The 12,424-nt window shown below is 34.5% G+C and overlaps 1 protein-coding gene across 1 annotated transcript; it reads right to left on the bottom strand.

Moving 5' to 3' along the window:
* Window positions 1-409: 409 nt before the first annotated feature.
* Window positions 410-9,868, bottom strand: si:ch211-150o23.3. The gene is made up of 8 exons (XM_021478396.3): window positions 9,352-9,868; window positions 9,135-9,170; window positions 6,249-6,566; window positions 3,819-4,130; window positions 3,429-3,743; window positions 2,538-2,687; window positions 2,403-2,458; window positions 410-1,472 (listed from the first exon to the last, which is right to left on the bottom strand). Exons 1-7 carry the CDS (start codon window positions 9,383-9,385, stop codon window positions 2,421-2,423), a joined length of 1,203 nt encoding a protein of 400 aa, XP_021334071.1. The 5' UTR covers window positions 9,386-9,868; the 3' UTR covers window positions 410-1,472; window positions 2,403-2,420.
* Window positions 9,869-12,424: the final 2,556 nt, after the last annotated feature.

Here is a 12,424-nt window from a genome sequence, read left to right as displayed (position 1 = left end):
AGTAATATTATTGACTGATATAAAAATTTCCTCTGATTTATGTACAATACAGTTTGTTAAGTAATATTTTCTGTCTTTTAGTATATGAAAGACTTGCTTGTTTATCAAATAAAGTGAATCTAGATTTGCATTTTAAACATTAAAGTTAAAAAGATATTATTTTTTTATTTCACATATTAAGGTTTAAGTTATGATACTCCCAAAATCATTCTGCAGATTTTTACCAAAATTCTAAACAGAAAAAGCAAAAGATGTCCGCAGATTCCCTTTGGCCCTATCATCTTGACCGTCAGCAAATTTGTTTATCTTTCACGCCATTGTTCTTGACTGTTTGGCGCCATCTTGTGACTGAATAATACGTTGATTAGTGTGGGCGGCACTCCACTCTAAAGAAAAAACACGACGCAAGTCAAGTTTACAAATTTTATTGTATGTACCGATAAAACTACAACGTAAAAAAACAATCATTAGTTCACACTACAAGACATGGATGTAACATAAGGTGAGAGCAGTGTCTTTACCATATTTTCATTATTAATTGAGCATTTAACATTTTCTTATTTATTAATAAAAAACCTATATAAATGTTTTAAACAAGTTGTTCGTTTCAAATAATTTACCTGAACAGTTTTCTTTTCCTAGTTATAAACGGAGTGTATATTCTGTAGTGTTTACTATTTTCTTGGATTCACAAGACGTTAATGCTGCTGCTTTAAATGTTGACTGTATACTGCTAGTCCACACTAAAACTATTATTGTTCCGTCATATTTGTAAATACAGGGATTATATCTTGTGTTGTACTAACACTACATGTGTCAGAGGATTTGTTCTTATACCAGCTCAAGCATTTACCATGGTTCCAATGAGAACTTATGAACAAACTTGACCACATATACAATGAAATGACACTTTCACATTCATGTAGTGACCTAAAGCTGTAGAGGTTGTTCTTAGGGCTGTCTGACCCAGTTCCCATCTGTGATTAAACCAAACATTATACACATATGATCTTCAAAAAACAACTGTAGTAGAAAAAAACACAATAAATATATCATTTTAAACAATAAAGCCCCTTGAAAAAAAATAAACAATAAAAAAACACCCAAAACATTTCACAGTTTTACAGTCTTTACCTGCAACATTATGGGAAGACCTCAGGGTGGGTCAGACATGGTACCTCTAAAAACTAAAAAGCCCTTTTTAAATCCATGATAGTGCAACAGCTTGTGTTGTAATGTCACCTCTTCAAGTCTAGTGATCTCAGCATCTACTTACAAAGAAACATCTCGCCCATCTCCATTAACATTGAAAGTCAGAAAAAAGAATGACAACGGAAATGCTTTTCTCTGCATCTGACAGACAATGGCAGAAAGGAAGAAATTGTGGTTTGTGCGGTTTCTGATCCCCCCTTGGGTTTGAACAGGCTGAAACAGCAACCACAACTGGACCGGTTTAGGGAAGCTTCTTACATCTGAAACAAAAAACATCGAATCAGCATACAGGTGTTCCCTTCTTTGTCTGTTATTGTGAAGTTAAAGGGATAGTTTATTGCAGTATATATTTTGACTTTCAGAGTGCTGGCAGTAGTTTGATTGCATTTTATGAATAAAAAAAAAACGTTTTAATCAGCATCTATAATCTTATTTAAAGGGATAGTTCCCCCAAAATCTACTCACTCGTTTACTCCAATTGTTGGATGAACTATGCCTTAATAAGGTTCTTAACTAAGATTATAAGATGTCCTAACCATATGATGCGAGGTCTGGTGTAAAGAATTTAAAGCACTGAGTATTCGTGGCTTTTTGGCACAAAACTGAATAACAAAATTATGTGCTGTGGCTAATCTGGTCAAACATTGTATCTATAAAAAAATAGCTAGTGTTTCTTCCCATACCAATGAACTTCAGTTGAAAGTATAATGTGACTTTTTTTCAAACTTATATGGTTCCTTTTACAGCATCCATATTGTAATATAATTAAATATATATAATCAGTTATATAGACTTCAGCTTATAGACTTCATTTAGATGTTCAAGCGTAAAATAAGATGAAAGACTGTTAACACGCACATGCCCGTCAGGATCAGCAGACGATTGCTGAAACTCCAAAATACTGGGGTAAAATTAATTTCAAATTTAACATTTTTTAAATTCAGTATTGTATTAAATGCACTGCTTCTTGTGCATTCTGAGACCCACTTTATGTCGTATATCAATCAGGCAGTGAAGATCATACATTTTTAAAGAGCCTTAAAGAAACCAACCTTAAACGCAATTTTGTAATGGCATACAGTTCAGCGGTAGCATTTGACCCAGGTTACTGACAAATTAAAAGTCCTTCTGCATTCTTCTGCTTATACCCTTTTCAAAGGCAAATGAAGATAAAATCAAACTCGCATTACCTTCATTCTGAACCCCCATTACTTGACTGTCAAGGCAATATACGTGTTGTCAACACCTGTAATGTAAACATAACAATTGCCAGTAAAAGAAGAGACAAATTAATACATTTTTTCAAATATTATGTAGTTACTTACAGGTCCTGCTCTCTCGCTCCAGTTCAGTGGGTTTCCTCACTCTTTTACAGTAGACTTTGGCAGCTATCAGAATGGCACATGTCGCCACCACAAACGTCAGACCAGATACCAGCAAACTGATGACCACCGGGCTCATCACCGGGTCCACCTCTGAAATTCACATAGCACAGAGAAACAAGTTAAGCTGAGATGCAGAAACGTATTTAACATTGCAAACAAAAGATATTTTCAAAATTAACTTTTTTATTTCCACCACTGTATATACTAAAAAGCCAATGAGATAAACAAACAAACAAAAAACTCCTGCCAAAAACTAAAAAAAAAAAAACACTAGTCCTAGCTATTTTAAAATAAAAAACACAATGGACCCTTTTCACCTTTCCAGGTTTCTCAGAGGCGGATGTCGTCATAGTTGGGTAAACTCAGCGCAGTTAATGGGAGAGTACAACAAATTATTTTTTACAATCCTATTTGCTGATAAAATAAAAGAAAAACTCCACGATGGTGTTATCAAGATTTCCAGAATAAGGAAAAAATAGAGTTAGACTGATAACAACAACTTGAAGAAAGAGCAACATCAAATTTAATGTCCTGTCCCATACACTATGCATTTAAAACACTTCAAGGGTTGCAATGATGATATATACATACATAAATGCATATAAATGTTTATATATTTTTAAAAGAAACTAAATATTAAAAATCGTTGAGATGCTGATGACGTAATTAAACACGTCATAACAGTCTTTTTATATTTTTTGGTTTAATTTGTCTTCCATTCATATCATGTATGGGTAACAACTGGGGTAAAAAGGTCATTTTTTGTTAATAAAACACATTTCAAAAATATATGCAAAAGAAAATACAGAATGACAGGGCCACTATGTTTACCTCGAATAGAGATGGGTAAAGGCTGACTCTCCCTGGAGATAAATGTGCGCTCTCCAGTCTGCACCTTGTAGAGACAGCAGTAGTAGCCCTCGTTATTGGACTGGGCATTGGAGAAGGTGAAGGTAACGGAGGGAGCAAGGGCTGGCAAAGAGTGCCGGATGGTCCCGTTGGGCCTAATAAGGCGCAGCTGAAAGGAGCCTCCAGGATACTGAGGCTGGGTGGAACAGGTGACATTAAAACTGTGGCCCCGCATGACCCACCCTGGCCGCGCCTCAGGAGACGTGTTGTACCAGATCTGGGGAGTGTGAATATCCACTGAGAACAGGAAGTAAAGGTTAGTCTTGAGATATTCCACTTGCACTTTTCACTATAGCAGCAGATGTGACTCACCCACTGTGATGTTGATGTAGTTGCTGTGTGGAGAATCTCCTGAAGGAGCGTTTCTCAGTTTGCTGTGTATTCTGTACAGACAGCTGTAGCTGCCCTGGTGGAACATTTCCAGGTCCGACAGGGTCAGATCTACCATCATCTGTTTGGGGTCTGCTCTTTGGGTCACTAGCGGAGTGTCCACACCACTTTTGTACAGATGGAAGTCGATGACGGACTGCCAGTACGGGGCGGTGCATTTAAACTGAACGGCCTCACCGGACGAATAGGCATTGAAGCGTGAATGAATTGACAAGGTGGGTGCTGGAAGTTTTCCTGGATACAAAAATATATATAAAGTCAAAAGCTGTATCCTGATTCGTAAATCACACTTTTTTTTATACGCTGTTACAAATTCTAGACTTGCACGGCTCCACAGGCAGGCCAGACCCATAACAATAAATAAATGGAATAAAATAGGACACCTCTAGATTTAATAAGGAGCCTGCAGTCTCATTTCCTGTACAAAAATAACAACAAACATCACTGACCAAAAAAATAAAGTCAAATTGAGGGGTGGAGCCAAAATAACAACCAAAATCTCAACACCTAAGGGCCAATCCTAATTCTACTTTTGTACCCCTGCTCCTTCTCGAAATAGAGTGTGAAGTGGAAAGGCTTCAAAATTTACCTCTAAGAAATGGGACCGCACTACAACACCTGCAAATGTCATCATATGCCACAGTGATCTCTTTCTTCAAATGAGATTACCGATCGCGACTGCTGTAGTTATTCCAGTTGTGTTATTTTTTGTTATTTATCTTCAGGAAATCACTGAAGGCAACGATATCATGTTATCTTAATGATAAAATGTAAGAGGCGATTCAGTTGTAACTAATGTTAACACAGCTGTCGTTAAAAAAATATCAACATGGAGCTTTCTGGATTCTCAGAAGCCTTTGGAAATGAAAGATCTAAAAATGGAAATTAGGACCATTGTTATCGTTTACATCCCTCAAAATGGTCTATAGATAAAAAAGCATGACAGTAAAACACAGACGCCGTTATTAATGTATTAAAACATCTGCTTGTTTTTTGTAAAAATTCATAATAATGACTAAAAATACTCATTAAGCATCTGCTGACTTTCGGATGCAGCTATGCTGTCGTTGTGTGTATTCTGGGAAATTTTCTTACCCCTTGGTTTCAAGTGTGGTACTGGAAAATCTCTGTTTGAAGGGGTATCTAGCACTTCCCCTAAGCCCCACACTTTCAAGCTGAAGAGAATTGGGACACTCCTACCCCTTTATTTCAATGCGCAAAACTAGGGGTAAGGGGAAGTGCTAAGGGGTAGAACTGGGATTGGGCCTAAGTTTTAAACCCTCTTACCTGCATGAAAATCAAAACATAATGTAGTATAAATAGTATAAGTAGTGCATTCACTCTGAAATATTATTTTTATTCTAAAAAGAAAAAGTGTATTTGTTAAATACCTGGATGATTACTTGTTCAACCGTTAAAAACAAGTGTGTAATGTTGGACACGCACTCAACGGTCGCAGTTTTTTTCACAAATCAGAAGGGAAGGAGCTATTTGGAGCTGAGGTTGGATTACTTTGTTTAGCTTTTTAAAGCTGCGTCTATCAGCAGATCAGTTATATATCTGCCCATAGTGAGAAATTAATGTTTTTCAAATTTTAGTTTCAATTGGTACTGAAGTCGATACTTTTAACAACCCCAATTAAAATGATAAATATTCATCGTTTTCCATATGATATCACAGCCTTATATGAAGGCGCAACCATCTTCATACCCACTCCATATCTTCATACCTGTGAATGTTTATTATTTATGTTAAGATGTTCAGGCAAGCGTTTTAAGATATACATGCTCAGATGCTGTCAATAAGTATGTAAGTTGGCTCTTTTTTGTTTAATAATTCTTCAATAATAAACGGTGATATGTCTCGTATTCAGTATAAAGTGACACTTTTAAGAACACTACTTGTTACTTTAATTACCCAAACAGTAATTTTTGGGCAAAGTATCGTTATCGCCGATACTCACCTTTATTTTACTTGGTATCGGATCGGATAGGAAACCTATCTTATAGTGCCATTGTGCTTCTGGCAGCCCAAGTTCCCCTTCACTTCCTCTCTACAGAATATCATTTCCCCAAAAAATAGCTTAGGGTGTTCTGAGTAGTACACTACCATCTTTTATGCTTGAAGAAAGATGTAAATATGTTTTTAGAGTTTCATGAGCACACTACTGTTATTATAGTTAATTATTGATTGCCTTTATTTGGGTTTTTATTTCTATATTTTAAATCTTTGTGTAATTAACTGCTTGTCAGTTTGTAGGTAAACATTTACCAGTGCTTACATATTTATTAATGCATATCATTTATTAAAATTACAAATAAAATAAAAAACTACAGACAAATGTTCTCGTACCTGTGCACTCCACTCCAGCATCTTGACTGTGTGTACAGACGTGTTCATTCAGGCTGCGTTCACACAGATCCAGGGCAAACTCATCACCTGAGCATTTCACATCCCTCCACAGCACCTCTCCACCGGCCCGTCCGTAACGAATGCCATTTGGAATGTCCAGCACGAAGCCGCAGTCCAGCTCTCTGCAAACCACTGCAGCGTCCCACACATCCCAGCCACGCTCGCACACAGTGCCCCAGTGATGCCCGTGACGCACCTCCAGTCTCCCGGAGCATCGCTCACCCGCTTTGTCATTTACAAGCCTGGTGTTCAGGATGTCTGTGGAAACAATGTTTTTTATCATTAACTAAAACTAAAACTGTAAGAGCTCTAAAAAAGCGTCACAGAAGACGAGACTGGAATGTTCTGCGAGTCATCTGTTATTGTGCAAATTAGGTTGCCAAAAGCCAGTGATAATTTATATGTGTATAATCTACAAACAACACAGGTGCAAAATAAGTTAGGACCTGCTTTTTTAGCGGTATTAAATAATGACAAACTGACTACTGCAAACCTTAGTAAATCAAGTTGCATGATTCAAGAACATTCTGTCCTCCCATAAATTATGTCTCAAATGAAAACTTGTACAAGTGCACGTGAATTTTGCTTTTACAATTTCTTTTCAATTTTTATTTTCTCAAGTTTTACACTAACATCAGGTACATGTGAGAGGTCACACATCTAAATACAAATATGCTGTAAGCACAAATTCTGTACATCCAATTTCTCTTTCAGCAATATATGCTTTTCTTTTTGTGTGCATGTACACTGATGGTAAATATAAAAATAAGTAATAATAACAAAATAATAATAATAATTTAAATAAATGAAATAAAAAAGGGCAGGGGACAATAAAGTAAAAATAAATGAATAAACCAGTTAAATAAGATATACATACACATCAGCCACAAAACTTTGTACATGTAGGAAGTAATCCTTCCGATTTTAGGATAACAGAGAAGTTCTGGTCATAGTTGCTCCATTTTTCCCAAAATGAAATAAATTGTTCCATTTTCTGATTTACAAATGTGGTAATTTGCACCATTTTATACATTTCTATTGTAAATTCCATCCACGCGTTTAGGGTAGGACTTTCTTGTGACAACCATTTTTGGTAATGCTCGTAATGCAGCCATCAACAAAATATTTGTTAGATATTTACCCTTTTTAACCATTCCTCAGGTATATGTCCGAAAAATAGAATTTTACAATCAAAGGGTATCACAGATTCAAAGATATTTTGTGAGGCATTGTGTATTTCTTTTCAATATTTCTTAATAACCGAGCAGTCCCAGAAAATGTGATAGTGATTTGCCTTTTGATTTCTGCATTTCCTCCAGCATATAGACAAATTTCCAGCATGATATGAATTCTGGGAGGGTGTGATAATATTTTTTTTGTTAAACACTTCCAACCAAATTCCCTCCATTTTTGTGATTTAGAATATTTCCATTGATACCTTCATATTTTTGTCCATTCATCCTCAGATTAACATTTCCTCCTCCTTTCTCACACTTAGATCATTTTACGTTGAAAATCTGTTTTATAGGCTTTTCTAGTTCATGCAACTTCAATGCTAATGCTTTACTGTATTTAGTAAATCCTGACAGTAGTTTTTTAATACCAAAGTGAAGTTTCATAAACTAATTTCGAGAGGAGCACGTGATATGATTGAGCACAGCTGGCCACTCATTTGTAATCAGTAATAATCTAATTTGAGTGATCCTAGCTTACTATAAATGGATCACTTTCTACCCCTTTTCCCTATCTTCATTTCGGAAGAATCCCCCCTACCCCCCTTTCTCCCACTTTTTCTCCCCTTTCAAAAGGGGGAACTATCGAGACCTACCTGATCTCGGATCCTCTGATATGCGTATTGACCGGGCGGGAGCCCTGGGCTCAAATATCTCCGAGCTCAGGGTTCTCTCCCGGGACAGCATGCCAAACCTGCTATAAATGCTAAGCATATCTAGGTGGGAACTCTTGAAATAGGGTTTGTGTGCTGATATTACAGACTTTTAAATACTTTCAAATATTTGTGCGAGTAAATTTGACTGTAAACCTATTATTTATTATTTTTATTAGTGAAATAAAGCTTAGAAATACTACTAAAATAAATATTAATATAAAGATTTTAGGTATTATTTAGGCTGAAGCTAAACTAAAATAAAGTAAAGCTAATCAAAAACTTTTTAAGCCCCTTTTGTCAAAAAAACTACCAATTTGCTGCTTAGTAGTTAGTAATGTAGTAATTAGGTTTAAGTACTGGGTAGGATAAGGATTTAACATCACACTTATACAATCATACAGAATAATATCATACTTTATAAGTACCTTTATAAGTACTAATAAACAATAAATAATAGACACGTAACAATCCAGTGGTTAATAGTGAAAATTGGTACTTAAACTAAAATTTTACCAAGATTTTAAACAATTAACAAATAATTCCAAACCTCCTGTGTATTTCAAGGCAATTGTTCACTGGCTATAGCACAATTGAATACACAGTGATTGAGTAGGACATTTTTTTTCTAAAGTTGGATAAAAAACATTTAATATCTTAAAAAATGAAGAACAATGACTTCATAGAAAGTACATTTGCCTAGCTATTACTCTAATAAACAACTCAAGCTTTAGAACAAAGTCAAAACATTTATTAAATTAGCTTCATTATTTCATAAACATGTAAATTTTAGAATGTCCTACTTAATGATTTTCTATCAGTCAAAACGAGCTTCTACTTTCTATATAAGCAAACATGTATGTTTTAAGAATATTTAGGAGTTGACATATAACAGTTTTAAAAGCTCTACTGAAAACAACAGCCTGAAGTCAGAAACTCACCGAAGGCATGAACATCTTGAACAGCAACATTGAATCCTGTTAAACAAACCAAAGGTACAAATTAAATTATTTGTACAATTAAAACATTGTGTAAAATTAAGATTTAAAATTTTATGTTTTATACTGTGGTCGCAGTTGCTGACAATATTCAAATATTTAATAATTACGTATTACAAAATATAATTATCAGAGGTAATAAAGAATACACTTTACTAACCAAGCACTACCAGGCCCAGAAGAATCCTCGACATTGTAGATTTTCCATGTAACGCAATTGGTGAGGTTTTAGTCTCATTTAAGTTACTAACTTATTTGAATAACTAAAGTTCTGTCAATGTCAGAAACACAAAGTCTGACGTTTTCAGTGAGGAGTAAGTTGATGCACAGCTAGCTGGCTAACTAGCACCCCTGAAATCCTAAACTGCTCCTGTTCACCACCTTATTATAAATCTTTTCATTATTTTTCATAACGTACGCATATAAACAAAAGCGTCCATTTATTTAGCAAATAGCACATCGCGGTTTAGGCACAGAAGCTACCTGTGGGACTGCACGGCTAACATGCTAACGCTGGCCTGAGGTGGAAAAAAAAGAGTTAAGTTATTCGTCCAGCGAGGTTAATTAATTATTGATGTATCGACAAGGAATAATCAAGTAAATCAAAATCAAGAACTGTTTCGTGAGTTGGTGCTGTTTGTGCGTAAGGTAATCCCACAAACGTCATAATCCAGACTGGCGACGTCCGACTCGTGAATGATTTGTTCTACTGAATCGAATCTTTTCATGAACCTCCATAAACCCTATCGGTTCCTAGTGAATCAACAGAACCAGACAGCTAACAAGATCGTTTTCAGGGAAGCTAAGAATAAATTCATTTATCAAACAAATAGTAAGATTCAAATAAATATCAAACATTTTAGAATAAATCACTTTATATTAATATGAATTATATAAATATAAACATTTTATAATCGTGTAAAAGAAACCAAATCAACCCATCTGAGTATAGAAGAAACAGATACATTAAATAAAACTGGATTAAAACAATCTGGTAATTAAGTAACGAATAAAAAACAGATTAAAATTCTAGATTAGATTAAAATGAATAACATTAATAAAATATAATAGAACAATAGAAATAAAATATATATTAAAATAAGTAGATAAATGTGCAAATAGTTAAATTAATTAATATCCAACATAAATCATAAATTATGTATAAAATGAAAATATATAAAAAGAGCAGATAACATGCCAGGATACTAAAGAACTACGCGATGACGTATGCGTCAGAAACACAGGAATCATGGAATTGAACAGATTTGTTCAAATGAACAGTTTATACGAACCGATTCGCTGCAGCGAGTCACTGTCCCGTCAGTTATTCAGATGAGGAGAATGTAATGAAGGTGTGTGTGTGTGTGTGTGTGTGTGTGTGTGTGTGTGTGTGTGTGTGTGTGTGTGTGTGTGTGTGTGTGTGTGTGTGACTGTGTGTGTGACTGTGTGTGTGTGTTTATGACGTTGCGCAAGGCCTGCGTACTAAAACCTTGCCGATTTGCCCTGGGCGTGAAGTTTTTACCTCAGTGTTAGGTTTAGATTGGAAAAATAACACCGAAACCACATAAATATATTCTAACCATTGCTTTGATGAGTGACCTAAACTATAATCTTTTGAGTAAAGTATCCAGCACATCTTCCAGCACAAGCTCAACAATCTAATTCCAGATAGTTATGGGTGTTTATCATTTTTGATGAAACGTTTGGACTATTTGTTTCCTTTCCTTTTTATATATATATTTAGCCTATTGCAATTTATTCATTTATCGTTTTATTGACAATTTAACAATAATGATTAAGTTTTAACTGATTCCTACCACCACTTTTATATGAACTGGTTCTGTGAAAATCACGTTTGATAATTCTAGTTTTAAATAAAAGGCTTGTAGCGACATCAAGTGGATAAAATGAGAATTAGACTACAAAATAAACACCTTTTTTTGCACCGGCAGCACTTTTCATTGGAAACCGAGAGCTTTTATGCAAGAATGCGAAACATTACAGCTATTACAATATTTACTAATAGTCTTTGTTAAATGTATAATGATTATATTACACTATGATTTAGTATTCAAAAATGTTTTATTTTGATTCTGTTTTTAAATAAATTGGTCTTACATTTGCAATGTTTTAAAGATTTTTCATAGTATATATATTAATTACAGTACTTTTACCATAAACCGACATATGGTAGAGGTTAATCAAATCAAATAATTTTTAATACAAATCACTATAATAGTTTAAATATTATGGGATGTGTTGAAAAAAAAAATGCATTGAGTGTGGTAACTAGCGACATTAGGAGTTAAGACATGCAATCCAAATGTTTTTTTTTTTCTCGGTGGGGCAGTTAAAGTCACTTTAAAAATATGCTACTTTAAAGTGTGTTGCTATTTATTAAGAGTAAGATAGTCTTTAAAAATGTAATACAGGCCTGTTACTTTGTTTTACTCAACACCCGTTATCAGACTTTGATTGAATAAAACAAAAGTGAACACTAACAAGATAATAAAAATCAAGCCCATATAGCCAGGAGTGTTTTGGGTGGTTCAAAAGACCCACCTCTCACTGACAAAGGTCCAGAATTTGTCCCATACATAACCTCATTTGTCTTATTTTGACTAATATACCATCATAAATTGTGAAAACTTACAGAAAAAAAAGGCTTTAAGGCCAAGAGGAATCCTCTGTTGACCGTCTCATCAATGTGACTTCAGCTAATCAGTTTTGATCAATGCACAGAATTATTTTTCATGAGTTTAACATCCAGCTGTGCAAGAAAACACACAGTCTGACGTGAGAGAAGTCTTCTTTCTCTAGTGTATCGTTTTAGAGAAAATAAGAGAAAACATTTTACAAGTAACTTTTATTCTAAATGCTGGACCTTATTCCTGAAACAGAAATGACCAATAAAAAGATGTGAAGCACAGAAGGCGGCCCATATTAAAATTAATTTAAATACCATTTTGGCTAATGCTGTCATCCATGAATATTCAAATGTACTTTTTTTTAAGAGAGGCTAAAAAAAAACATTAAGCTCTACATTTTTTATTAATAATATTGTTTAAAATTTTATTATTCAAATGGCCAAATTCTGACTGAGGAAAGTTGAATGTGCTGGCCAGTTTGTTATTTGCCTAATAAATGACAATAGGCTACAGTTTTTAATTTAAAACTTCAACAAATGTAAATTTTGTTTCTAATAGTATATGATATAATACATTTGTATTTAA

Source organism: Danio rerio, chromosome 8, assembly GCF_049306965.1.
Source record: "Danio rerio strain Tuebingen ecotype United States chromosome 8, GRCz12tu, whole genome shotgun sequence".
Lineage (NCBI taxonomy): Eukaryota > Metazoa > Chordata > Actinopteri > Cypriniformes > Danionidae > Danio > Danio rerio.
Note: the sequence above shows the minus strand (reverse complement) of the source record. Positions and strands in the feature narration are given on the sequence as shown.

What these genes read in the sequence shown, in the direction of transcription:
- si:ch211-150o23.3 (XM_021478396.3), bottom strand. Translation starts at nt 9,385, where the DNA reads ATGTCGAGGATTCTTCTGGGCCTGGTAGTGCTTG. An exon ending in TGCTGGAGTGGAGTGCACAG is followed by an intron (nt 4,131 to 6,248) that starts GTACGAGAACAT and finishes TTTTGTATCCAG; the next exon opens with GAAAACTTCCAGCACCCACC. An exon ending in TTTACCCATCTCTATTCGAG is followed by an intron (nt 2,688 to 3,428) that starts GTAAACATAGTG and finishes TGTGAATTTCAG; the next exon opens with AGGTGGACCCGGTGATGAGC.